At 45.8% G+C, this 11685-nt stretch overlaps 2 protein-coding genes across 2 annotated transcripts; one reads left to right on the top strand and one right to left on the bottom strand.

Annotated features, from left to right (window-relative positions):
• Positions 1-326: 326 nt before the first annotated feature.
• Positions 327-1254, bottom strand: LOC117898288 (EF-hand calcium-binding domain-containing protein 1). Its single transcript, XM_034807544.1, has 3 exons — positions 789-1254; positions 622-729; positions 327-557 (listed from the first exon to the last, which is right to left on the bottom strand). The coding sequence occupies exons 1-3, from the start codon at positions 1146-1148 to the stop codon at positions 363-365; spliced, it is 663 nt and encodes a 220-aa protein (XP_034663435.1). The 5' UTR covers positions 1149-1254; the 3' UTR covers positions 327-362.
• A 1244-nt stretch (positions 1255-2498) lies between these two features.
• Positions 2499-3417, top strand: LOC117898289. The gene is made up of 3 exons (XM_034807545.1): positions 2499-2972; positions 3030-3137; positions 3194-3417. Exons 1-3 carry the CDS (start codon positions 2613-2615, stop codon positions 3386-3388), a joined length of 663 nt encoding a protein of 220 aa, XP_034663436.1. The 5' UTR covers positions 2499-2612; the 3' UTR covers positions 3389-3417.
• Positions 3418-11685: the final 8268 nt, after the last annotated feature.

Below are 11685 nucleotides of genomic sequence, written 5' to 3'. Positions count from 1 at the left end.
GTGGTGGGCAGGGGCGTTGCCGTTGCCGTTGCCACTGCCGTGATTGTGAGCATATAATTATGGGTTGTCCTGAATTAGGTCGAGTGGCATATGCCGGCCACAAATGCCGTGCCGTGGCATGAAGAAGGTGGGCCCTGGGGGCAACGTCAAGAGCATTGATTAACTGGGATATGGCATCACTCTGTGGAATAAACGAGTATATGTGTATTTTGTATGTGATTCAATGAAATAAACGCCGCCTCAGAGGGGGGAACTTGCCAGCAGCGTGTTCAGAATTTACCAGGATTATTTTGTAATAAATTTAAAGCATTAAAAAACGATTCCGCTGCTCCCAGGAAAATGATTAATTTAATTGAACAAGTTTAATCAATATGAGTCAGAATCGAATCCATATTAATGCAATGGGCCATTATTTCACTGTCCTCGGGAGAAGGAAAGAGCCGGCCCAAGAACTCGAGCAGGCAAGGCTGCTCGGAGACCACCGCGGAGTAGTCCTCAAACGAGATCAAACCATCCTTGTCGATATCAAACTTCTTGATAATGAATTCACCCATGTCCTGCAAGGAAAAATAACCCTATGAAATAAACACCAGATGGTAGATATTCCTCATAATGCCTTACCGCTCTTAGTTCTGTGATCTCATCCTCGTCTTCGCCAGTGAAGAATTTCTCGCAGGCCAGGCTTACTTGTTCGCGATCTATAAAGCCAGTGCCCTTTGTATCATAGATCTACAAAGCAAGGCACAAACTAATCAGCTTTCAGAGAAGGAGAATCAACAGAGACTTACGTCAAAGGCAAAGCGCATTCGCACTGAGAGATCCTTGGTTGTGTAGAGGCTGAAGAGCTGCACCCAGGCCTGGGGACTCACGTACTTAACATCCTTGGTGACGGCAAATAGAGTGCGATCAATGGTCTGCACATTCGAGACTTTGAACAGCACCAGAAACAGTTGATAGAACTGAAGTTTGGTCATCATCTTGGCATTTGGCCCATTGGCCTTGGCGAACTTGTAGTAAACCATCAGCAGACAGTTGATATCCGTCTGGGAAAGATGCGAATTGGCTACAAGTTCCCTGATCAGGCCGCCATAAACGGCGACAAAGCGACTGTTCTCCATGCTATCGATGGTGGCATCTAGATAATCCATGGCAAAAAATTGTGGAATATATTTTGATGTTTGTGATGATGGGGAGAGTTCGAGTTGTTCTGTTTAAATTTGCTTTAGTTTAGATTTGGTTACGATTGAGAGATTATCTTTCAAGGGCCTGCTATTGTACTTCAAAGTAAATTAAATTCTTTCAGGAATGCTGCGCCCTCCATCCTCCTGAGCTCCAGCTGCTGAGTGCCTTAACCGTTTTATGTGAATTAAATTGTGCCCAAATTTTTGCGTCACGCCTCAATTTGTCTTACTTATCCGCAAATTTTACAGATTTACAGATTTAAGTCTTCTCCAAATACCGTATGCAAAATGTATCAATCAAAATTCTATACCGAAAAGTACAATAAAACCAAAAATCCAGACACGACGCTCTGGCACATGTGGGTCTCTGCGTGTAAATCCGCCAACACTTGGCGATGTCAACTTTCGGAGACATTAAGGAGCGTGAATCCCTCTACCCTTCCCACTCGCGTTTGGTATTATGATTTCAAGGAGTTGTTTGCCATGCTAAAAGGGAGAATCTAATTCGATTCTTTGAAAATATTTGACAACAGCTTTCTTTTTACTGCTAAAACTAATCCACATTCTGATGACTATACCGATTGGTTAGGGTATTCTTTGGTTCACCCTTAAAGTTAATCTTTTCTTTTAGCTTTTTTCTCCCTTTCATTTTATTGTTATTATGCCGTGTCGAGCGGTTGAGGCCGCCGTTCCCTGCACCTCTTATGTGTGTTTGTTTCTGGGGGCAGCGGCACCGACCCGCACTTCTTTTCGGCATTTTCTTAGGGCGTGGCATGTGTGGGGGACACACAATTACACAACAAAGGGGAAAGGCAACGGGAGGCGGAGGCGTCTGAACATTTGTTACCCCCAAACAAAATGGCTACACAGCCATTTCCGCCAAATTTCCACATGGCAGGGCTTTACACCCATCTCAACGCTTTTGTTTGGATTATTATATTCGCGTTTCTCATGCGCACAGCTTTGAGCCATTCATTCCTTTCTCTCCTTTCTCTCCTTCTCTTGCTGTTGCTCCTTTTGTGTGTTTGTTTCAAATATTTATTTCGAAGGCCCCCCAAAATGGGGGACAGATGTAGTCCATGTACCGTGGCTGATGTATTTTTTATGTCTCGCCGTTGGTTTTATTGCTTTTAAATTGCGCTCGTTACAAGCGCATTCCTTCATCCGCTCCTTTCTGGCTGCTGCTGCTGACTTACCCAATCTATTTGTGATTTGTCTTAGCCGCATATGGTTCATACATTGTAACCCGAAAACATAGCCAACCCAGTAGGCCTGCTCCTGAGATGTTCATCAATTTGTAGCACACACTTTCCCGTTTCGAACACACAATTATTCCACAACCCGAACAGCTAGGAACACATGCTAGGTACTCCCCAACAAAATAAACCGTAAGTTAGTAAGCACCCAAAAGACACCAAAACTAGCAACAAAATGAATCGCATTGACGCCTCCATGGATGACATGGCCAACAACAAGTTCCTGACTCTCTACAGCAGTGTGATCAAAAGCTATGCCGCCTCCACGGACTTCAGCTACAACGAAGTCGTCTGCCTGTTGATCGTCTACTACAAGTTTTCGCTGAGCAATGGGCCCTCCTCTCGGATGATGACCACCAATCAGCTGTATGGCCTCTTTCTGGTGCTGTTCCAGATCTTCGATGTCAGCATCATCGATCGCATTCTGGTAAACATTACGCAAGATGCGCGCACTGTCTCCCCGGATGCATGGATGCAGCTGTTTTCGGTATTTCTGAGCCGCAACCTACAAGAACGTATGCGATTTGCATACAATGTGAGTAGTGCTTGGGATTCTGCATCCACACATCCCTAAAATGTGTATTCATTTCAGGTCTATACAAGTGCTGGCACACAAGTGCTCAACCGTGAGACTGTGACCCTGGCTGTGGAGAAATTCTTTGTTGGCGAAGACGAAGATGAGGTTCAGGAGCTGCGAGCGGTAAGTATATTATTTCATTTGCATTCTCTTAACACATAAGAGTATTCTTTCCTTAGGACATGTGCGAGTTTCTGTTCAATAAGTTCGACACTGACAAGGATGGTGTTATTTCGTTTGAGGAGTATGCCGAAATAGTCAACCGTCAGCCGGGTCTGCTGGAGTTTCTGGGCCAAATCTATCCCGATGATAATGATAAAACCCTGATTGCCTACTGCAACAACATTGAGAGTATGTTCCCCACCGAAGATTAGCGTTAAATTACATGCGATTTATGATTGGAGAGACTTTATCTTACCTCATCTGTTGTTGGGCTCTTGTCCCGTGTTTACTGTCTTGTTTTCTGCTGTCGCAAGTGTTGAAAATAGGCGCTTAAGGGATACAATGCACAGACCAACTTAAAATAAAGTAATTTTCCATGAAGTACTCCAGGACAACCAGAGAAAAGTTGAAATTGCCTTCACAGACTGTGACTTCAACTGCCAGCGCCACTGCCACTGCGGGTTCTCTCTACTGTTTTGTTGTGTTGTGTAAATCTGTGTCTCTTTTCCTTGGGTTTAACTCTTTTTTGGGTGCGGGCTGCGGAACTTTTGTTTGTCTATGCTGCGGCTTTGTAAAGCAATTAAATTCCCAAGCAACACATGCGGGTTTCGACTGCGACAACAAGTGAAACAACAGCTGAGATTCTAATTAAATTTGCTTTCTAAATTATGTGAATCCGAGAGAGGGAAAAAGAGAGGCAGTGCTATTTCTTAGAAAAATTAAAACGCTTTCACATGTCGCATGTTTCAAGAACATTTCCTCAAACACAAATTCAACTGTGGCCTTCTCTGCTGGCAGCACAAAAAACCATGTAAGGAGCTTCAACCATGGACATTTAATGCTCTCTGCACTCGAAACGGGCAATCAGAAAAATGTCAGAAATCAGATTCGTAAAGAACAAGTAGAGAGGCGAAGAGGCTGAGCTGAAGGCGTGGTCCATTCCGGTGACCCAGAGTCATTGACACGCCTCATTTTCGGGGGCATTGGCTGGGCATTAAAATCAGCGCGTGACTCAAAGTCCCAGACAGTTGTTGCTGCTGTGCTGTCAAAGCAGAAGCAAAAATGAAAATGAAAATGAAAAAAAGGGATCAGAAGAGGCTCAACAGAAAGCATGAAAAGTGACCGCGACATCCAGCTGGTGGCACTCGCCCCTATCGCCCTTCTGCCTCGTGGCTCCCTCCTGCTGGTTGCTGTGTGGGGCAGAGTTCGTCACGACTTTGCCACTTGGCTGCCGAAAGGGTCCTTGCCGCCTGTTGTCCTTTTTTCAGCATTAACACGCGGCCTCCTGTTGCATTTCAGTTAAAATGTCGAGGGCCCCAAATGGGCTCCCATTTTTTGCCTTCGCCTTTGCTGCCTCGAGTGTGTTTTCACCGACCAAAAAAAGCAACAAGAAGCAACCCCCTCCCCTCCCCCCAAAGCAACATTGCAAAAAGGCAGCAACAAATTGAGTAAAACCAACAAACATTTCCCCCTCCCCTTGCCCTACGGCACATTTGTATTCCCAAACCCAGGCCCAACCAAACACACGGGAACGAACACCCTTTCCACCATGCGCCCCCCACATGTGTATCCTGCTGTTATCCTTTCGCGTTCGTCAGTCCATTTATCGCCCGGCCCCAACTTTTGACTGCCAAGCGGCGCTCTGGGTTCCTCCATACCTCCTCCATGCATCCTCCAGTATGCATTTTTTTTCTGTTGCCAACTGCAGTAAATCTTGTGGTGCAACTGGGTGGCATTTTTATGAAGTTATACCACAAACTGCAGGCTGCCTGCACGCTGCCTGCTGCCCCTTCGTGTGCAGTGCATTAACACATGCCAGATGAAAATGTGCATTTTCCAAATGAAATGACCGACACAATGGAGCCGCGTGAGGGAATGTTCAGCACTGTTGAATGCCACAAAGGGAGTTAAACCCTTTTCGGCACTCGTGTTGGTTCAATGAGATGACTTATGGCAACATTACATCGTGTAATGGTCATAAAAGAGCTATAGAGTCATCAGATTTGTATTAAATAATGAAATGATAATAATGATTTGATATTTGTTGTCTTGAGGGGTCCCAAAGATGTTTAATTCTCTTACGAAACAATATCTCAAGCCATTGATTGCCCTTTAAATGATTTTTCTATTCCAACGCATTCGAAATTCCGAATGAAAACAAACAATTCTAAGCACAGAAAGATAAAAATCATAATGCAAACAAATTGCCATTTTAGGACTCAAACAGCTAGCGGGAAGACGCAAGGTCTAATGCGTTTATGCCTCACGGAAAAATCTGCGCACTCAAACAGGGGGAAATATTCCACAGAGGAAGGAACAAACACAGAGCTGGAGCGGAGAAAAATGCGCATTTTGCTTATGCCTTTTACGATAGGCGATAACAATGATAATAATAATCCGATTCGCATAACATCAGGCAATGGAACGGAGGAGACGGGACACGGGGATGGGCAGAGAGACAGAGTATCAGGCGACCTGGAATCGGTTTGATTGTCACATTGTCATCATCTGCATATTAAGTACAAGTGATTACACTCTCACGTGTTCGGCTACAGAAACACACACAGGTGAGCACATGTCCTTGCTACAGCAAGGACTTACATCCCCTTCCCAATCCGCCCATTTCCCCATTCCCACTCCCATGGATGATGTGTGCTGCATTGAAAATTCGGCATTTAAATCTAACCAAGCAAGAGCAGAATAAGAAAGCAGCGAGCGAGCACAAAAGCCGAGATACATCTACCAGATACATATGTATCTTTTGTTAACGAGCACGAATCGGTTCGAGACAGAGAGAGAGAGAGAGAGCAAGCGAAATGTAAATGCTTTTTCGATCCGAATGGAGGGGGAGGTACCCCTGACGAGTTATCCAACACAATTGACATGGAGGCGAAGAGAGAGAAATCAAATCTGTTTTTTGGCGGGGAAACGGAAACGGAATCCATTTCAGGCACGTGAAGTCGTTTGATTATCCGGGATGAAAGTGAAATTCCAAACGGGGAAAACCTGCAACTTTTTGCTGATACAAATTCCTAATAATCTCTCATGGCAAAAGCTGGGTGGAGTGAAACTCTTCTAGTAGAAACACAAACAAGCAGCAATTAAGCATTACCCCACACAAATGACTACAGTTCTCGGACTCCGAGTTGCAGTTTCAGTTCCAGTTCCAGACTACACAATTCTGTTTTTGCTTTGTGTTTGGGGTTTTCCCCCAGAATTGAAACTAACCACTTCAGAGCACACAACTCGCATAAACAAAAGCCAGACAATGGGTTCGCCTGGGCTCCCAAGAAGTTGTTGCTGAGGCAGCCACGAAAGTGGAAACTGTGGCAGGAAAGAATGTCTGCCTGGCTTTGGCGGGTTGGGGAAATACTCGAAAAATCGTAAAATTGAAATTATAATTGCAACTGCAACTGATTCCAAAAAGGGCTGCCTGCCGTGCTGCGCTGTCTGTTGTTCTTTCAGACTTCTGCCGTTTTGTGTTGTGTGCTTGCCTGCTGCCAAATATGGTCTAATTGCGCCACTAACTGGCTGAAATCATTAAAGCTCTTGTCTAATAATAATTGCGCATTTGCCAGCCGCATGCAATAAAAACCTTTTTCTGGCAATTTTCTATCCTAATTGTTGCAACAGAATGCTTTCGCTCACAAATGATCCATGAATTTAAGGGCGTTTACTCTTTCTCTCTCGCTGGAAGTGCATCAAAGCCAGTAGAACGCATATGAGTAGCGGGTATCTCATAGCCATTGCACTTGACTCTAGCATTCCTACTTGCCAGGGTTGTGGAATGTGTTCAAGCCTCTCTAAGCGGGCTCTCTAGTTGGCAGTGGCAGTGGCACTGGCCCAAGTGCTGTGTGGTGGCATGCCGGATGTTGTGACAGTGCACCCCAAAATAGTTCCACCCTGCCAGTGGCTCCTGCGGCACTTGCCGAGTGCTCTGCATAACTCTCTCTCTCTCTCTCTCTCTCTCTCGTATTTTTTTGGTTTTTCTACATTCAAATTCGGTCAGTTGTTCTACTTCGCTTTTGGACGTTGACATTTTTGCTAAATATTCAAAAAGTTTCAGCGTTTTTTTTTCCGACACCCCACACCCCACAGCACAAATTTTATTTTTTTATTTGTTTGTTGTGTGAATTTTTATGGCATATCAGGAATGTTTGTTGGGGGCAAATCAGGATGATGGCTTTGGCTGTTCGATAGTTTTTTGCATGTGACACGTTGCCAGGGACAGTCGGACAGTGGGACAGTGGGACAGTTGGCCAGAAGCTGGGCTTTCCGAAATGCGTCACGCATGGAAATCCATGTGGAGCACGGGCCATGGGCATGAGCCGGTATCTGAATTTAATCTGGCGAATGGGGCCAGAGCTTAACTTCTCTCAGCTTGGTTCGGGGGAGGAGTAGGTCTGGCTAGGGCCGTGGGGCATGTAAGGATCCAACCGGCTTTAAGTGGCACACAAACACAAGCCGTAGTTTTCATCAATTTCCATTGATTTTCACAAATGCCATCATCCTCAGAAGCGTTATGTTGCTCCATTTCAGCATTTCTAATGTCTCGCTCTATCTCCCGTTTGTATTCCTCTCTCACTCGTACATGTATGGGTGTGTGTGTGTGTGTGGCAATTCATTTGGCATTTGAAGTTATCGGAAATGCAGCAACACTTCAAATTTCAAATTATTTTTAAGTACACGAAGACTGTAAATTGCACAAAAGCCAATTCTCGGCATTAGGAAATTGTTTTCTGCATCAGTCTGCGTGTGTGTGTGTGTGTGTGTGTGTGTATTTGTGCATGTGTTTTGCGTGTTTTGTGTATGTGTGTGCGAGCAACAACAACGATAAGAATCCCAATCTGAGAGCAACAAGAACCCAGACAACAGTCCAACGTAAATGTGGCCTCTTCTACGGGGGCCCGGATCTGGGTCTGAGGTCCGCTCTTGTGTGTTTTTGGATCGGGTATTCCCTTCAATTGAAGCAACGAGGATGAAGTCTCTTTGCTATGTGTACACTGAGCGAAACTACACCGTTAAATTCTGCTACAAATCTCAGCTTTCTCTTCTCGTTCTCGTCTCATTTCTCTCGGTGCATCAAAGCCAAAGGAGGCGCTGTGGGAACATGAACCAAAGTGTTTGTTGCATGCAACTGATTGCAAAGGATTTTATGGCTGTTGCTGCAGCTCCTCACCACCCCACACCCGTCTGAACTCTCTTTCAGCCTTCAACATCTTCCGCCTTGGCCCCTTTGGCAGGGCAATGCAAAAATCCACAACAGCAGCAGCTGCCGATCGCAGGAGCCAGCCAGCCCACCATCGCATCGATGCAATGCTTAAGTGCAGGGAGGTGGCAGGCTCCAGATTACAATTGTTGGAGTGGGTTGAAGGGGAGCGAGTAGAAGCTGTGGCTGCGCCACTGGGATGAGATGTCTGCACTGGCAGCCTTGTTGCCACAGAAGGTGTCGCTGCCTGGCACTGGCACGCTGTTGTGGCAAAACACGAGCCCGCATCAACAGCAGCAGCAGCAACAGCAGTGGCACTGGCACTGGCACTGGCACTGCCAGTTGCAGTTGCAGCAGTAAAATGTCGACATCAGCATTACATGCGAGAATTGCTCGACTGCGGATTTGCAGTTTAATGCCAATGGAACCAGGCGACATGCCACCACCCCCCAACCCATGCCAATCGACAGGCAATCGGTGACGGAAATATGCTGCGGTGCCATGTGATGCGGTTCTGCCATTCTGTCAACTGCCGTGAGAGGCGCAGATGCACTCGTGATTAGCTCCAGGGGACACGGCGAAGGTGTCGTGAAATCATTTCGAACAGAGTTTTTGGGAAGCAGCAGAAACCTTTGAGATTGCCAGCATGCCAGACTCCGCGCCGCTCTTAATCGCCATCAGAGTTTGAAAGCAGTTTAACTAGTATTTCATGCTTCGATTGGAACTTCTCAACAGAGATTTAACTTCTCTCAGGCTGGAACTGGTATGATTATCCGTAAGGAAACTAAAAACAATCTCCCTGTACTCCTCTCCGCCATTGTCCCTTCTTTGAGTCATCAATAGATGAGTGATGATGCATTAAAACTGCCACTTAAATGCACAAAAACTTAGCTTAATCACCTCTTAAATCCCTGCAAAATAATCCATGGGGACTATCAAGTGTTTCTGCTACGAAATAACACAATTGTGCACTTCGAAACTCCTTTTTTATGACACTTAAAGTTGGAACTCGTTCTCGCGATCTGGCAACAAAAACTAAAGTGGAACATAATCTCCAAGCAATATCGAGAATCCTTTGGAGGCTCTTCCCTCTGTCGTCGTCATCGTCATCATCATAATGCCTCCGCAATTGCTTTGGGCGTCCCGTGGCAACTATTTTGGCTGAAAAACAGATTTCAACTTCTCGATGCCCCGCGTGTCCACTCAGCGGCTAAAAATAAAGAGAACAAAATAGAGGCTCCTAAAAACAACAGCAACAACAGCAACAAAAAATGCGAAAAAAACTCAACAAGTTTTCCAATAAAATTAAAAGTTTGGGCTGCATGCAGAGATTTTTGCAGATTTCATTGAAAGTAGCAAATACAAAATACTCGGAAGGCCGGACTAGCGGGCAGAGAGAAAGGGCAGGGCAATAGCCATAGAGACATAGGGCCATAGGGCCATAGAACAAAGGGCTGAGACCGTGGGGCTGTAGGGAAAAGTTTTGATTGCCAATAAGGATTTACAGGTGATAATACAGCATAATCTGGCCACGTTCCACGCCCCATGCTGCACGCTCCATGTCTGCCTTTTGCCCGTCGCGTTGGCAGGGGCAACATTCTGTTCGGATCGGTTCTGGGAAATTGTGTCTGCTATTTGTGTATTTACCTTGCGTTCCGCTTTTCGCTGGCAAAATGCATTGCATTAAACCGGGATTCAACTTTAAAACTCCATTTCAATTGCAGCGAAAAAGTTTTTCCACTACGATTTGCATATATTTACCAGGCAAAAAGAAAGTATCTCCAAAACAATATCCGGGGAATACGTGGCATTCTCTGCGCCTGTCCAAAAAGGTGGACAAAATAATTAGTTTTGCTCTCAAAAAAACTTAGCAACAGCTGCTGCCAGGAGACGACCCGCGCTCCCTTGCTCCTCTTTTTTTTCTGGCAAGCAGCCGCCCTGCCAAGTGTAATAATTTGAAAAGCCATTGCTGCGCTGCTGTGCCTCTGCCTCTGCCACTGGGAAGGCAAAAATTCATTTGAAAAATTAAGTTTTCTCATGGACAGCACAGCGTCGCACCGTCCGGCCAATGGGGCGTATGAGTGACCTGATTTTAACTTCTGTCTGCACTTAATTACAAAATGCGAATGCATCCAGCACTAGCAGCAGCAGCAGCGAGCGTAAACCGTGGACCGTGGATGGGGACAACAAAGTCCACGCAAACAAATTTCAATAATAAAATTCCTTTTGCCGGATAGTTTTGGCGCCGCCAAGGAGCCCGAGTGACGGCTAAGGACGCAGCTGTGCGAATGCCAACTGCGTGATAATTAAAATCAAAGCTTTCAAAAGGGGTCAAGACATTTGCTGGGACAGGCAGCCATTTCAAAAATAAAATATAAATGGATTTAAGAAGCTGAAAGGCGAAAGAGAGAGAGAGAGAGAGAGGGCACACCTCTCCTGAAATATATACAAAAAACTGACTGTGGGTGGCACAACATCTGCCTGAAAATATGTCCCTGTGCCACCACACTGAACCCCTGTCATTCCGGTTAAGTAGCAGGCTTGCACCTCCCCTCGTGTTGCCACAGGTTTTTACCGATACTCCATGCTAGACATCAATGGCATGCCTTCGCTGTGGTTGCCCTGCCCCGGCCACAACAAACACAAAAAAAAACATTGCCCTTTGACTGCTGGGCCGGAGCATCGCACCTGCCGATAGGGACACAAAAACGCGAACCGAACCGAACAGAACCTCAATAACCACCGAGTCAGTGGACCAACTCCGTTCGGTTTGAGCCCAGCTACATGCTCATTCCATTCCCGGCTAGTGAGCATCCCATCCAGTCCCATTCCCTCCCATATATCCATCCATCAGTGACTGGGACAATGTTGCCGTTGTTCGTAGTGTTTGAGTCCGTCTGTCGGTGTGTCCGTGGCATACGATCAGAATCAGACAGCGTTGACGTTTCAACTTTGTGCTAAACTGCGAAAATTGCAAAAAGGGGCTTTTGGCCACCCCCAAAAATATAAGCGAATGCAACCAGTCCCCCCCTCTTTCAGTCGCTCAGCCACTCAGCCCCTGAAAACTCTGCATAAATGCTGGGAAAAAGTTAAGCTCTCGGTTTTTGTGGGATTATTTGCGAGCGTTCAAAGGATGTCGTTCGTTAGTCCTTGTGCGAATCGCAGGCGCAACTTTTACGAAAAACCTACCGCCTGTCCACCTCTCTTTCCCTTATTGTATCTCTCTCTCTCTCTTTCTACTATGGTTTTGCGGCCCTTCTGTGTGCGTTCCCTTAGTTGTTATTTTTGTTGTATTCCTGC

This window comes from Drosophila subobscura, chromosome O, assembly GCF_008121235.1.
Source record: "Drosophila subobscura isolate 14011-0131.10 chromosome O, UCBerk_Dsub_1.0, whole genome shotgun sequence".
NCBI classification, from domain to species: Eukaryota; Metazoa; Arthropoda; class Insecta; order Diptera; family Drosophilidae; genus Drosophila; species Drosophila subobscura.
Note: the sequence above shows the minus strand (reverse complement) of the source record. Positions and strands in the feature narration are given on the sequence as shown.